The following is a 14,792-nucleotide window of genomic DNA, read 5'->3' as shown; positions in this document are numbered from 1 at the left end:
ACATACACTGACACACAAGAAGGCTGGCATTTTGGAAGAAGAAAGTGAAGTATACCTGATAACAAACGCCTGTCTGGCAGGTAATGTTTGCTTTCTGTGCCGCAGCATTGAAGGTTTTGAATAAGGATGTGAGACTGTGTTTTCTGGGTGAAGGACGCCTTACATGTGTTTTGTGTGTTTGGATATTGCAGTGATCACCCACAGTAGTATTTTAGGTATTCCTGTTCCTAATATTAAATTAGAAACAGAATGTTTTGTTTAGTTATTTGCTGGGCAGATTGTCTGCATTGCTAGAATGTGTGTGTGTGGTGCAGGTAGTATACGGTGGTGTTTGCCCCCTCCAAGGGTGGCTGATGGAATAATAGTGTGTGTGTGTGTGTGTGTGTATATATATATATATATATATATACATACACACACACACACACACATATATTCAGCTGTTCAATTACAGGGATACATTTCCTTTTAAAATATAAAGGCCACCTTTTATATTTCTGTTATGTATTGCACCTTGTATACCTGATGCAAATAACATTATGTATTATTATTATTATAATTATTGGCTTATAAAAGTGACAGTTTTACATTTTTAAGAGCAATTTCAGGTACCTGGCCTGCAGTGGGTGGAACGATGTTGTAAAAGTACAGCAGATTGTAATAGTCTGCAGCATACTACAGGGAATTTCTTTCTGAAAACCGTGTTCAGTATTAATGTTGTGAGCATGTTTGCGTTACTTCTTGATTTGCATAACTGGTTTAGTGAATACAGCTGTGTGTTTCCTTAAAATCATGCCTTTTCTGAGGGTATTTGAGAGGTTGTTCTCTGATCCTGTTGTGACGTGACGTCGGACAGGTGTTGTTCTGTCTCAGTCTGTTAGCACGTGGTGCATCATGCAGCAAGATCTGAAGATTGGCCTCTCCCAATCTGAACAGTACAGCAAGACTAGAGCAAATGACATTTTTGAGTGTGCGAGAGATAAAAACAGGTGAAGTGAAATGTTCAGCCATCATGATATGTGTTTACAGTGTGTCATTGTAATTCACATGGTCACTTTTTCTTTAGGTCCAGCATTTCCCTTTCTCTCACATTCTCGCCACACCAGCTTCCGTTTGTTACCATGACAACCCTTTCATCCCACCACCTTCTCTCCATCTCCCAACCCATCCATCAAAAGATGGTCTTCAATCCCTCATTTGCTCCCTCTTTCCCTGTATCTCCCCCGCAATAATAGCCCCTACCAGGATAGCAGTGTTTACTTTAATGTCTCTGAATAATTCATAGCATTTATCATCAGCTCATAGACAAAAGAGCTGATCAAATAATTGGATGGGTGTTCAGATAGCAGTTTTACTTGCACTGCATAATTCTACATATCTCTTCTCAACGTGAAATGTTTTAAAGAGATATACTGTGTTGTGTTTACTGCAATAAGGAACATCGTTTGGAGAATACAGTATCAGTTGCTTCTGTTGAGCTTTACAATATGATCAAGTGCATATATTTTCTACACCAAACTTTATTTTAAAACAGGAAGAAGTGTTTACAGCAGGTGGCTACAGGTGTGGGAGCACTGCAGTACCAGTTGGTGCTCTTAAGGAATGTTTTTATCATTTAGCAAGTTTTATGCATATAAATGCATGCCAGTTTTTTTTTTTTTTTTCCGTAATTTTTTATATGTATAAATATATATCTATAGATATTTCTAAAAATGTTTACTCAATTGTGCATCTTTTTTGTGTTTGTCTTGATTGCATATACCAACCCGATCTGACAGCAATTCGTACATTTTTCACAAGGTGGCTTATTCGTATGAATTCGTATGACCACACTCGCACAAATTTATATTATTGTTGCCAAATCGTACGTATTTTACGAGTTGCACAATTCATATGAATTTGTACGAATGACCTTCAACTAACCCCGCCCCTAAACCTAACCGTCAATGGGGTTTAGACAAATCGTATAAAATCGTAGTGTGAGGTCGTACAAATTCGTACGGACAAGCCACCTCGTAAAATACGTACGAATTGGTTGTGAGATAGCGTTGCATATACCCATACAGCAAAAATAAAAAAATCCAAATATATTTTTAAATATATTTCAAAATGTGCAAAAAATATATATTTACTAAAATATATTTCAAAATATTTATATACTTAGCCAGCATGCTAAGATGAACATTTAGTCTTAGTTGTGAAAAGCAATGTTTGTTTGTGTCTGTAACTATGACTCTATGAGTTTGCAGCATCGAGGAACAAAGAAACTGTAGTGCTCCCTCCTCCCTGTTAACATCGGCTGGAGTAAAGCAGAACTGTGGCTGATTTAAGCCATCTGCTTGCAGTATAAACATCAAGGGAGTAAAAACCATAGAATGAATGTCCAGTTTGCACAAAACAAGGGTTAATGGAAGTGCGTATACTGCAGCATGTCTCTAATAATCAGAGCATCATGAAAAGCGAGAGGGAAATCTCCCGAGCTTTCCATCTGAATTTGCAGCAGCAACAATAAGTCAATTCTCATTAATATTCCAGCCACGTTTCACGCCTCTGAGGCGTGCAACATTTCATACAACAAACATGAACCTGAATGTCAAAGGTTTCTTGTGTTTTCCAGTCAGGTGCTCTGCAGTAGCGATGTTCTTTTAAATCACAGAAAATATTTGTACTAGAAAGTAAATTATGGATCTGAATCTGACAAGAATTATAATCATTTAATTTGCTATGCTTTGATGTCATTTTTCATACGAGTGGTGAGAGACACTCAGATTACGCTCTCTAACTTCATATTCTAGTGATTTAAGGCAAAGGCAATAACATAATTTAATGAGATCATTTAGATCAGAGATGTAATGTCACTTATTACCCCCAGTCACTTCACATTGAAAAACAGATTTCTGATACCGAAATTCAAGCAGATCAGATTTTGTGTATTGATAGTTGTCCTATTGAAAGTGAACAAGTGTTCTGTCTGCCCTGTGCCTGCAAGAATCTGAGAATCTGAAGACTAGTATTCATGTTCTCACATTTATTCGCTTTCTGCTGAGCATTAAACTGCAAGGTTGACTTTAGTTGTGTGGGGAGTTGTGTGTTTTTTGGCCCATTATTTCTGAATTTAGCAAATGTTTGTTTACTTTCATTAGTGTAACACATGAGAGTAGAAGTTCTTAGATTTCTTGTAACCTGCAAATATACATATACAGGTGCTGGTCATATAATTAGAATATCATCAAAAAGTTGATTTAATTCCAATCAGAAAGTGAAACTTGTATATTATATTCATTCATTACACACAGACTGATATATTTCAAAAGTTTTTTCTTTTAATTTTAATGATTATAACTGAAAACTAAGGAAAATCCCAAATTCAGTATCTCAGAAAATTAGAATATAACTTAAGACCAATACAAAGAAAGGATTTTTAGAAATCTTGGCCAACTAAAAAGTATAAAAATGAAAAGTATGAGCATGTACAGCACTCAATACTTAGTTGGGGCTCCTTTTGCCTGAATTACTGCAGCAATGCAGCGTGGCATGGAGTCGATCAGTCTGTGGCACTGCTCAGGTGTTATGAGAGCCCAGGTTACTCTGATAGTGGCCTTCAGCTCTTCTGTATTGTTGGGTCTGGCATATCGCATCTTCCTCTTCACAATACCCCATAGATTTTCAAAGGGGTTAAGGACAGGCGAGTTTGCTGGCCAATTAAGAACAGGAATACCATGGTTTTTAAACCAGATACTGGTAGCTTTGGCACTGTGTGCAGGTGCCAAGTCCTGTTGGAAAACTCAATCTGCATCTCCATAAAGTTGGTCAGCAGCAGGAAGCATGAAGTGCTCTAAAACTTCATGGTATACGACTGTGTTGACCTTGGACCTCAGAAAACACAGTGGACCAACACCAGCAGATGACATAGCACCCCAAACCATCACTGACTGTGAAAACTTTACACTGGACCTCAAGCAACGTGGATTGTGTGCTTCTCCTCTCTTCCTCCAGACTCTGGGACCCTGATATCCAAAGGAAATGCAACGTTTACTTTCATTAGAGCACATAACTTTGGACCACTCAGCTGCATTCCAGTCCTTTTTGAAGCGAGACGCTTCTGACACTGTCTGTTGTTCAAGAGTGGCTTGTCACAAGGAATTCGACAGCTGAAACCCATGTCTTGCATACGTCTGTCCGTAGTGGTTCTTGAAGCACTGACTCCAGCTGCAGTCCACTCTTTGTGAATCTCCCCCACATTTTTGAATGGGTTTTGTTTCACAATCCTCTCCAGTGTGCGATTATCCCTATTGATTTGCAATGACCTTTTGTGTCTTGTTCTCCTTGCGCAAGGTGTCAATGATCGTCTTTTGGACAACTGTCAAGTCACCACTCTTCCCCATGATTGTGTACCCTACAGAACTAGACTGAGAGACTATTTAAAGGCCTTTGCAGGTGTTTTGAGTTAATTAGTTTATTAAAGTGTGGCACAGGGTGTCTTCAATATTGAACCTTTTCACAATATTCTAATTTTCTGAGATACTGAATTTGGGATTTTCCTTAGTTGTCAGTTAATTAATCATTTTAAATTGTAATAATATTGGGGGTTTTCTTTATTCAGCAGAAATCAAATAAATAAATTTTTAAAAATTACCAACTCAAAACTGTACAATAATATTTGCTATACTATACACTGCACATACATATATAAAATCATTAAAAAAATTATGCATCATTGTGCATCTTGTTTATTGGTGCAAATAAGTTTCAGGAGTTAAATTGGGCATTTTCAATTTGAATGCTTCACAATCTTGAATATATCAGCTATACTGTCATCTCTCGTGGACCCCCACAAAACTGTTTTACTGTGATTCTGTGACTCAAAAATCATTGTCCCTATGAGGTGTTCTTGATGCACAACAAAGACAGCTTGCTTTGTTTTTGTTATCCATTGTTCTCATTGTGTGTTTTTTTTCTCATGGTGTATTTTACCCCTGGCTGTGGTGAGAGAACACTGATTTTAGCTGCGCACTGCAGCATTGAAGAGGCTTCACAAACACAGGTTTGAAGAGGCTTTGTCTGTAATGTGCAGCAGTTAGACTGACTCTTTTGTCTGTGTTTGGTGGAGGGTGTTCAGTAGGAAAATCTAAGCTGCACTTTGAAGGTACCAGGATATGTCAGTGTGCCTGAAGACAAGAAAGAGGGGGGAGAGAAAAGAGTAGAAGTGTAATATAAAGTGTTTTATGAAAATGCCTGAGGACTGGGTTTTAATCTTATGTCAGGATCACTCTGCTGTTTGGATTTAAATACTTTTTGGATTTAAATTTGATTTTTGGATAGTCCAAACTGATCTTTATACTCTTGAGTAGAACATAAAAGAAGATTTTTTTAAGAATGTTCTTGTCACTGTTTTCAAAAAGAGGCACATAAGACTTATAAGCCTTCTGAAGTCATATAAGAGCCTAATGTGGGGAACAAGTCAGTGTTAGTATTATTTATATGCTATTATATATATATATATATTTATTTATTTTTTTATAAAATTTTATTTTATATTTTCGTTTTCATATAAATTTTTGTCATTGTTTTATTTCTTGTCAAGTTTTACATCTAATATTTATATTTTGTTTTATTTTAGGATCAAACCAAAATGTAAGTCATTAATCACTGATAATCCAGTGAGCTGTAAATTTCTGTGAGTTTATTATCAGTGAATTTATGATTTCCATCTAACTCATGAATAAATCATTCTGTGAACTAAATCAAATTCAACATTTAAATGAGCTGAAATAGTCATTCAGGTTTGGAACAAATGACAGTGAGTATTTTTAAGTGAGCTATGCATTTAAATATTCAGTGTAGCAGCAACAAATGAATTGTTGAATTGTGAAAAACCATTGAATGGGAACATGACGACAGTAATTATTATCAATATGTTTGTAATTCAAGTGGAAATGATTCATTCTTTTTTCAGATAAAGTTATTCCCTCAAGGTTTTATTTTAGTATGCCATCGTAATGAAGATCTGATGTATGTACATTATACATGAACACGCATTGATCTTATCCTTTTATTGCAGTGAAATGGAATACAATTACCGGAACAAGGCTTGGATCAGTTTTCTGCAGTTATCTTGTATTTCAGGCTTTCTGACATTTCAAACATTTAGATGGTGATTATTCCCTTGTTCTTAGTCTAAATTTAGATGCCTATCTGTATCTCCTCTTCTTGCAGAAACCGGTTACATCGATCCGGTGCTCATAGAAAAATACAACACACCTGGGTTCGTGGGTTGCTTGTCCAGAGTGCAGTTCAACAGCATTGCTCCTCTGAAAGCCGCTCTCAGGTCCCGCGGTTCGGCGCCCGTCTCGCACCAGGGGAAACTGGTGGAATCCAACTGCGGTGCATCACCCCTCACGATCCCACCCATGTCTGCTGCAACCGACCCGTGGCACCTAGACGCAGGTTAGCATAATTAAACAAGCCAAATATTAATAAAAAGAGGTATTGCAATCCCCAAAATGCACTGAAATCTCTCAGTCCTGCATCGTTTCCTATGAGTGGTGTAAAAGACATTTAATTCTAAGTGCTAGTTTATTGATTGCAGCATTGCATTGCATTGACCTGACCAATGAGATCTGCCCACAGTTAACCTCTTTATAGAAACCCTCCTAAATGTGCATCTTTTCATTGTATTGTGTTCAGTCTGATTTAAACATGAAAAACTCTAAATTCAATACAGCAGTAGCACTATTCGACTAAACATTACAACATAATTAGGCCTTTCTTTACTACGTCCTCTCATTCTAAAAAGGTCAATGGCCAGTTAATGGGCAAAATGGCTTCTGTAAAGACCAGTATGCTTTGGTCAGATATAAGTGCATTGGGTATCTGACAAACATGTTCTAAAGAATTATGTTTCATCACATTTGTTTCTTTGAAAAATCCACTTGTAGATGTAAATCATTTGGCATAGAGAAAATGATTCATTCTCTTCTCAGACACATCAGACTGTTTTCACATGTATTCAATTTCATGCTATCAAGGTTATTATAGTTGAGTAAAACTATATAGACATGTAATTATTATAATTATTGTGATCTCCTACAGGTGCTGATTTCCCCTTCAATGAGGAAAGAGTGATACCGGATGGAGTAAACAGGAATTCAGCTATAATAGGAGGTGAGATGGAAACATGTTCATATCTAATTCAGATGAACAATTACTTCAAGTTATCTATCCTTTTATGCATAAAAGGAGTATTTCAAAAATTCGCTGAAAATTAACTCGTCCTCAGGCCATCCGAGTTTCTTCATCAGAACAGATTCGGGTAAATACAACACTTGCTCAGAAATGTATCCTGTGCAGTGAATGGGTGCCATCAGAATGAGAGTCTGCATGACTCCAGTCCATCAGTGAACATCTTATGGAATGAAAGCTGTGTTTGCAATAAAACAAATCCATCACTGAATCCTTTTTAACTTTAGACCATTGCTTCCAGTCTTCTTTCCATATTGATTTCTTAAGTGAAAAGGTCATCTGAATTAGGAGAGAAATATGCACAGATACACTGTTTACAAGCAAATACAGTCCAAAACAGGTGTAAACAAAATATGTATGTGGATGGATTTTGTATTTGAGGGGACAACAAGGGAATGGACTTGTTATTATATGAGGAAATGTTATTTTGGAAAAGGTTTTAAAATTAAAAATGTCTTGATGGATTTCTTTATTTCAAACATGCAACTTTTCTCTTCACCTGATGTTAACTGATGGACTGTCATGTGGATTACTTGTAAATTATTGTGATGTTTTTATCAGCTGTTTGGAGTCTCATTCTGACGGCACCCAGTCACTGCAGAGGATCCATTGTTGGGCATGTGATGCAATCTTAAATTTGACCAAATCTGTTCTGATGAAGAAACTCAAACTCACCTACATCTTTGGATGGCTATAGGATCAGTGCATTTTCAGCACGCTTTCTTTTCAACAGTGGTGATTTTTTTTTCCTTGCAGGTATCATTGCAGTGGTGATCTTCTCTATTCTGTGCACGCTGGTGTTTCTGATTCGGTACATGTTCCGCCATAAAGGCACCTACCACACCAACGAGGCCAAAGGGGGAGAGTCGTCAGAGTCAGCCGACGCGGCCATTATGGGCACCGAGCCCAATTTCACAGAGACCATAGATGAAAGCAAGAAAGAATGGTTCATATAATGGGCATATAGACTCTTTCAGAATCTTTTTTTGAGTATCAGAACTAATGTTTTGGGATCAAGCTCATCGCCAGTTTGAGAAACTGACTGTAAATAGTGACTGGCTTGTCTCTTTCTATTGTGTTTTGGCAAAAGTCTTTTAAGTATGTAATCTCTGGATCACATGTTAATAAATCATTTCACTATGTGTGTGTGCTTTTTTTTTTTTTTACAGAAACATAATTATTTGACAAAATCCTCTTTTATGGAAAATTGTAATGTAAGTTTAATCATTTTCTTCACGTGTTCATTTTCTCAATCTTACGAAAAGTCCTTGTGTGGAAAATGTTTAGACAGACTGTAGTTGTTAAACGCTCTGTATGAATATTTTTTATTTCATTTATTACACCAATGACAGAGATATTTAAAGATGACATCAGATCAGCGAGGGAGGGAAAAAAACAAGGCATGCGCCAAGAATTATGTCAAATCGACTCTGTTTGTAGCCTTCTGCACAGCTATGCTCATTTATTTCTTTTGGAAGCCTTCAGATTACTGTCCCTTGCCAAACACCTCTCAGTCTTAAGTATTTGTTTTGCTGAAGGCATGTGCGTATCATGGCATAAAGATGTTATTTTGAGAGATCATTTTGTCTGTGATTCATTTATGCAGGCTGTGGTAAAGCATTGGCATAGTGGCATCTATTTGGCAGATGAAAATGCAAATATGTATCATCAGTGTTGGTCATTTCAGATGAAGAAGGTGGGACTACTGACAACCAATTTAATGACGTAATTCAAGGTGCCTTTAGGATTCAGCCAGCCGTCTGTGGAGAATTTACTTTGGGAAAATAGGTAATAGAAGAATCCCAACCAATCAAATGGCTGTTTGAATTTATATGATATATCTGTCTGAGAAGAAAGTAGACAACATATATATATATATATATGAGTTTAGAAGTGTTCCGAACAGCAATGTTAAATAAATGTTTAGAATGGAAAAATTTATTTTATATGTATGCTGCAGCATTTTCAGAATTTATTGCACTGTGCATTTTGTGAAATTACTTTCGACATGTTAAAAACTTTATTAAGTATTAGTGACTTTTTGAATAAAATGTTGAATAAAACACCATTTACATACAAATTATCCATTCTCTCAGAGGCTGGTTCACAGAAGGATTTTTAAAAAAAAACTGAAATTGCTCAACCTCAGATTTATATGTGATGCATTTTTTTTTTTTTTTTTTTTTTTTTGGTTATAAATATCAAGGTTTAGCTTTATGACACATGTATCATGTATTGGAATAATTCTGAGTCTCTGATCTGAAAGCTCATTATAATTATCTCATAGAGATGTCAATTTATTTTGATCATTGTCAAATCAGTTCTCTTGTTAATGTGGTTTTGCAAAAAAAAAAAAAGAATCCAGTGGACATGCATCATCTTATAAATTTGATTAATATCATTTTTTGGATGGTTTTGGTAACGTTAAAAGGATTGGAAGGGTCTGTTTTCACAATCACATCACAGACTATAACCATGTTAATTATTATTATTTTTTATATAATTATTAATTTTAATTTTAACAAATGTACCTTTTGAAGAGGATAATAAGGCAGTCATTCGAATGTGAAAGTATCTTGATGAGTCACACTTTCATATTCTAATATCAAGTTCTTCAGCCCTCTTTTACATTGAAAATGTAAACATTGTTTATTGTAAGGTTAGTTCAGATTCACAATCAATGAAATATATGAATATATTTTTGTGAGGATATTTTGTAGATGACCTAGCATTTCATTGTGTCTCATCTACATGTGTATTAGAGGAAGCCTGGATTTTGTTCTCAGGATCTGTGAAGAAAGAAGTACTTTAATCAGTTTAACTGTCCCTTTTCATTCACCTTTAACACTATTATTCTTTAGACATGTTGAATTTATGTTTTGTGAAGGTGCTTTGTTTCTTTTTGTGTTTCTTGTAATAAGGAAAACCGTTTTTATTATTTATTGAACACAGCTCAGTTCTTCTGCCTCTCATATGACACGTGGATAGGCCTCTTTTTATTTTGTTAATTTTTTTGATCACATCAGTTGAAGAAGCCTTTGACATTGTATTGTTTAAGGGTAAATATACAAGTAAACATGTTTAAACAATATGATATATTTACTCATCTGTATCTCATGTTATGATTGCATTCTGCTCATGTATTCAACTTGTTTTAATGGCAGCATGACCACTATATGTGAAATTGTACATACTGTACTTTAAACTATTGTGCAATATCACAATTGTATTTACTCCTGGGGGCATATTTTTTACCTTTTGTTAAGATGTTGACAAGTCAGGAATGAATAGTACGAAACTTTTTATATTTAGAGCAACTCAGTTCTCGACTGGCTGTTTAACGTAAGATATTTGTACTGACCTCTTTTCATCCATCTCATTACTTTGTGAGGACTGAGTGCAAAAGAAGAGAATCCCTCATTCATGTGGCTATTCTTATGGGAAGGGAATAAAAAGAAGTACCTAACAAATGTTTGGCGTGTAGGTATTTTTTTTTTTTTTTTTTTTATGTCAGCTATTCAAATGGGACTTCAGATGTTACTGTTACTTCGAGTTGATAGTCCCCATATAAACCTACATTATTAGACATTTATTGTATGTAGCCTACTTGAGACAACTAAAACTATTTTATAAAATGAATTCTGCGTAACACAAGAATAGATAAAGACGGATGTTGGATGTGGATACTGCATGGTATGCATGCATATCAAGCTCAAGTCCATAATAAAGTGTAAACTAGGGGTCTCTTATATTGACATGTTGTGATGACTCTTATATAACGGAATTCAGTCAGCTGCTCGAGCATCACAGGCTGCGTTTACTCTTGGCGTTAGCAGAAGACCTGTGTCAAGATGTTGTCCATTTCTAGGACACAGCCCTGCCTGGTAAGATTAGAATAAATGTTTTTGGGAAGTTTTTGGGGGGGACATGTCGATTAGAACACGTAGTCACATAAAGAAGAGACGGTTTATTTGAATAGATGATCGTTTTACATCAAACTGCTTTGACTAAGATGATGTCAGTTACTGTTTGTATCGTCTTTTCTTGTCGTCTGTCTTTCGCTCGTTTTGTTTTATTAGGTCACACTAGTTCCCTTCACGATAATGTAGACGTGTTTTCATATTTCATATATTTTGGAACCTCTTTTGTTTGGGTTCAGTAGGTTCAGTTTAAAAGTTGTTAATGCATTTAAAGTATTGCAAATATATGTCATTTATTCTTTCTATTCATCAAAGTATCCTGAAAAAAAATCATGGTTTGCACAAAAATAGTAAGGAGCATTTCTGATAATAATAAGAAATATTTGTTGAGCAACAAATCATCATATTAGAATGATTTCTGAATGAATATTCCACTGATGACAGAAGTGCTGCCCGCCCCCCCACCCCCTCCAATCAAATAAATGTACATGAACATTTAAGAATAAACGTCTTTCAAAAACATAAATAAATCTGACTGACCTCGAACTTTTTCTGGTAGTGTAAATATTTAATTATCCATTATTTAATTAATAATAATTTAAATATATATTTAAATACTATAATTATATATATTTATATATAAATGTATATTTATGTAACTTATAAATTTAATTATCGGTATAATTAAAGCTGCAGTAGGTAACTTTTGTAAAAAAAAATATTTTTTACATATTTGTTAAACCTGTCATTATGTCCTGACAGTAGAATATGAGACAGAAAATCTGTGAAAAAAAAGCTCCTCTGGCTCCTCCCAGTGGTCCTATTGCCATTTGCAGGAATACCATCGCTCCCGGTAAGAAACAACCAATCAGAGCTGCAGTCCGTAACTTTGTTTGTCTTCAAAATGTAGACAAATTTATATAATAAGCGAGTACACCATGAATCCATTTCCCAAACCGTGTTTTTAGCTTGTCCTGAATCACTAGGGTGCACCTATAATAAGTGTTTATATTCTGACTATTTTAGATTGCTTCGGGGAAACCGCGGCGGAGTAACCCAGTACCTTTGTGATTCTTCATAGACATAAACAGAGAGAAGTAGTTCCGGCTACGATGTTCTTCCGCAAGACGCAAGCAAGTTCTGTTTATAAACCGCTAGAGCGTCAAAAGTTCCCTACCGCAGCTTTAATAACATACAAAATGTATAACTTAAATATTTGTTCAAATATTTTTTGTTCTTAAATTAAGATTATATTCTGATTCCATCTGTTTGTCTAAATAGTTCACGCTAAAAAAAAATATGTCTCTTAATGGGTGTTTAAATCAGATTTAGTAGAGAGATCGACTTGAAAGAGCCTTTTTTTTACTCTTGCAGATGCCTCCCTGAAGCTGTTTGTAACTACAGTAAATCTGCAGCACTGCTCAAAATCAACCTGATTTTAATCTCCATATCCATTACGATCAGCACAAAGATTCAGCAAGTGCAAAATGCCACGATCAAAGGAAATTCCAGAAGATGTGAAAGAAAAGATCATTTTTTACCATAAGTCTGGCAAGGGTTACAAAGCTGTTTCTAAAATTATGGGACTGCATCGATCCACTGTAAGAACTATAATCTCCAAATGGAAAACACATGGAACAGTGATGAATCGTCCCAGGAGTGGTCGACCCACAAAAATTTCACCACGGACACAACGTAAAATCATCCAAGAGGTCGCAAAGAAACCTGGAATAACGTCAAAAGAACTGCAGGCTTCTCTTGCTTTAGCCAAAGTCAAAGTTCATGACTCTACAATCCGACGGAAACTGGGCCAAATGAGAAAACTCAAGATGGTATCAAAGCAAAAAACACTGCAGGAAAAGAATAGAAATGCTTGTGTCTTGTTTGAAAATAATCTCCAGGATGATTCCCAAGTTTATGAAGAAAGTCCTATAAAAACAGAAGTGGCAGAAGTGGACGTTTTTATTTGATAAGAGTCCAGTGTAAAACAAACAGGCATACTGTAAGCCAAAGTATATTGATTAAAAAAAGAAAATCTATTTTCTACCTGTATTCACCTCATGGTGACTATTTTTTTATATTATTATTATTATTTTATTTTTTTATTTTTTTTTTTTTGCTGTGTCAGGTATAAATACAGTTCTTGAACTCACTGTATAAGGACTGAAAAATAATAAAATGACTCATCTATAGTACTATCCCTTTGCAAAGGAAATAAAAAAAAGCATGCCTGTCAATTAACTGTCATGCATTTTATTTGAAATTCAGCTACATTTGTGTTATGACTTCAACTGGATTATTATTGGTGGGAACTGGACTTTTGTTTAGCCTTAGTGAGCCATTTGCGAGGTTCTAGTGTCTAGCAGAAACAGAGCTATTACTTTGGTTAAAGGGATAGTCACTCAAAAATGAAAATTCAGAAATTTACTTCACCCTAAATTTGTTCCAAACCTTTTTCTTTCTTTTTTTCTTTCTTTCTTTCTTTCTTTCTTTATTTATTTATTCATTCATTCATTCATTCATTCATTCATTCATTCATTCATTCATTTATTTTCTGTTGAGCACAGAAGATGTTCTGATGAATGTTAGCATTGACTCTTATAGTATGATAATAAAAAAAGAGAGAGAGAGAGAGAATTTGTAATGGCTACCGTCAACTGTTTGGTTACAAGCATATCAAAATATCTTCTTGAAACTAAATCTTTATCCAATAAATTAGTTGGAAAGTCTGTGGGGGGAACCCTGGACTGAAAAAGCTTGCGTCAGTGAACACCGGGTGTCGCTGTATCTGTCAGTGAACACTAGAGGTCGCTGTATTTCTCTTCGCTGTAGTGTATGACGCTTCACTCGCTCTACTGAATTCATATCCCAATAATCTCCAGCAGCAGAGAGCAAAGACCTCAACATTGCAGACGGTCACGCTATAGTTGTTTGTTGTATGAAGTTTACTTTGAATTAATATGCCCTACGTGTCACTTTACGATGTACCTGTAGCTAACCAGCATTGCAGTTGTCTTAAAAGCAGTCATTAAAACTTTTTGATCTAGCCCATAGGGATTTAATGCAAAAGTAGAGAAATGTGACTCACTTTCACCTTAACTATTCTTTGTTTTGACCCCTCTGGAAACATAATGAAAGCCTAGTGTAAATTATTTCACTTTAGTAGATAAAATGGTGAGCAGACAGAATTGTATTTTGGTTTGCTGTGAAAATGCCAGAGTAATCCCACATTAATGAATGTGGGCTATTAGGTCAGGAAGTCTAGCCTTCAACTAAGAAGGTTCAAGGTGACCAGGCGTTCACAATCTGTTTACAGTATAATAACCATAATTAAGTTAAAAAAATCAGTGTCCTCTTCAGCCATCTGCATCTATTATGTCACCATAAGCTGGGCTGATCCTAAAAGTGTGACACCACTCCTTCTAGTTTATTTCTCCTGCTATAAAACCAGAGTAGCTTTGTCCTTTATTGTTGAGTAGAATCTGGTGTTTTAAAATCTGCTTTATTATTTGCTTCCTCAAATAATAAAATAAGCAAAAAATTAATTAAATAACCTAATTAATAAAAAAAACTGCCGGTTTAAGGTCCTGCCATAACATCTCAATTGGGTTAAAGCCAGGAGGACTTTGA

At 35.4% G+C, this 14,792-nt stretch overlaps 1 protein-coding gene across 1 annotated transcript in view; it reads left to right on the top strand.

Annotated features, from left to right (window-relative positions):
- LOC113066023 (contactin-associated protein-like 2) overlaps window positions 1-8,820 on the top strand; it is a 314,922-nt gene extending 306,102 nt beyond the window's left edge. The window contains exons 22-24 of the mRNA XM_026237587.1: window positions 6,217-6,447; window positions 7,093-7,164; window positions 7,999-8,820. Coding sequence (XP_026093372.1) covers window positions 6,217-6,447; window positions 7,093-7,164; window positions 7,999-8,198 — 503 coding nt within the window. The 3' untranslated portion in view covers window positions 8,199-8,820. The remainder of the gene's footprint in view (window positions 1-6,216; window positions 6,448-7,092; window positions 7,165-7,998) is intronic.
- The last annotated feature ends 5,972 nt before the right edge of the window (window positions 8,821-14,792 follow it).

This window comes from Carassius auratus, chromosome 49, assembly GCF_003368295.1.
Source record: "Carassius auratus strain Wakin chromosome 49, ASM336829v1, whole genome shotgun sequence".
Taxonomy (NCBI): Eukaryota; Metazoa; Chordata; class Actinopteri; order Cypriniformes; family Cyprinidae; genus Carassius; species Carassius auratus.
This window is presented reverse-complemented; position numbering and strand designations above follow the sequence as displayed.